The sequence below is a fragment of the Parathielavia appendiculata genome (genome assembly GCF_033297405.1).
Source record: "Parathielavia appendiculata strain CBS 731.68 unplaced genomic scaffold N657scaffold_60, whole genome shotgun sequence".
In the NCBI taxonomy this organism is placed as follows: domain Eukaryota; kingdom Fungi; phylum Ascomycota; class Sordariomycetes; order Sordariales; family Chaetomiaceae; genus Parathielavia; species Parathielavia appendiculata.
The window spans coordinates 6,438-7,576 of NW_026944279.1; the positions used below are offsets into that span (position 1 = coordinate 6,438).

Genomic DNA, 1,139 nt, shown 5'->3' on the forward strand with positions numbered 1-1,139 from the left:
CGATAAGACCATCCGGCTCTGGGATACGGCGACCGGCGCGCACCGGCAGACGCTCGAGGGGCATGGCGGCTCGGTCAATGCAGTGGCGTTCTCCAGGAATGGTCAATGTCTCGAGACAGACCGAGGGCTGCTGAGCGTAAACTCCGACGCTTCAAGCAGCTCTGGAGACCAGAAACCCGCCAGCAGTTCACTCTTCGTCGGCGACGATTGGGTTACAAGAAATGGGAAGAACATGCTTTGGCTTCCTCCCGACTATCGGGCAACATGTGTGGCGGTCCATGGTCATACACTCATCCTAGGACACGCCTCTGGCCAAGTGACGTTCTTTCGGTTTGTTTTTGCGGAGTGATGAATTTCTGTAATTGTTGTAATGCAATAACGTCGCATTATATAGTAGGCTCTTGTAAGGCACTGACACCGGAATCCAAGTTCTAAATCTCATGCCCAGTGCCCCTCATTTATGCCGGCGTGGATTAGTCACCTATAGAATTTGAAAATTAACTTTTAGAACTTCGAGCTTGAATCCGTCCATTCCTAGCTATAAGCTATTTTTACTCACGCCACTTTCCCCTACATACTACCGATATGCCACCCGGAAATGGAATCAAAGTCAAAAGCCCATCCGCCTCTGCCCTGAAGCAAGGTGCATTCTAATGCGATCCAGAGGCCCTCAGGTTTAAAAAGAGCCCCTCCGCCGTTGTCGCAGAGACCGATTATGTCTACCCAGAGCCACACAGAGGAGTTGCATCAGCAGCCGCTAGCTCTCCGTATAAAAAATAGCAGGTTGCAACGGAACCTTGCCGTCCAGGAGCAGAAGAACATTGAGTATTGTCACGGGATTCACCGTTCCTGTTCTCAAGGTTATGTCATATGCTTGCGGTTATGCATACGTCATGGGGTCTGATCATACGTCTATGGTCATGCTTACGCATAGGCCTCTGCTCCAGTACTTAAGGTCTGGTGGCACGCCCATTCCTGTCATCTAGCTCTTGCTCTCGTTGTAGCAATATCGATCTTGTATGTGCGAGCTGACAAGACCTTGGGTGGTGCCCGTCACAAGTATCGAGAGCGTGTGTGTAACGGTCTCAGGTAGTATATTGCAACTAGCTGATGACGACTCTACGAGTACACTGAACTTG

General features: G+C 50.5%; 1 protein-coding gene across 1 annotated transcript in view; it reads left to right on the forward strand.

The window, feature by feature from the left end:
- N657DRAFT_659742 (uncharacterized protein) overlaps nucleotides 1-435 on the forward strand; it is a gene marked incomplete at both ends in the record, with an annotated part of 4,201 nt that extends 3,766 nt beyond the window's left edge. The window contains 2 exons of the mRNA XM_062795012.1: nucleotides 97-281; nucleotides 395-435. Of these exons, the coding sequence (XP_062641900.1) occupies nucleotides 97-281; nucleotides 395-435 (226 nt within the window). The remainder of the gene's footprint in view (nucleotides 1-96; nucleotides 282-394) is intronic.
- Between the last annotated feature and the right edge of the window lie 704 nt (nucleotides 436-1,139).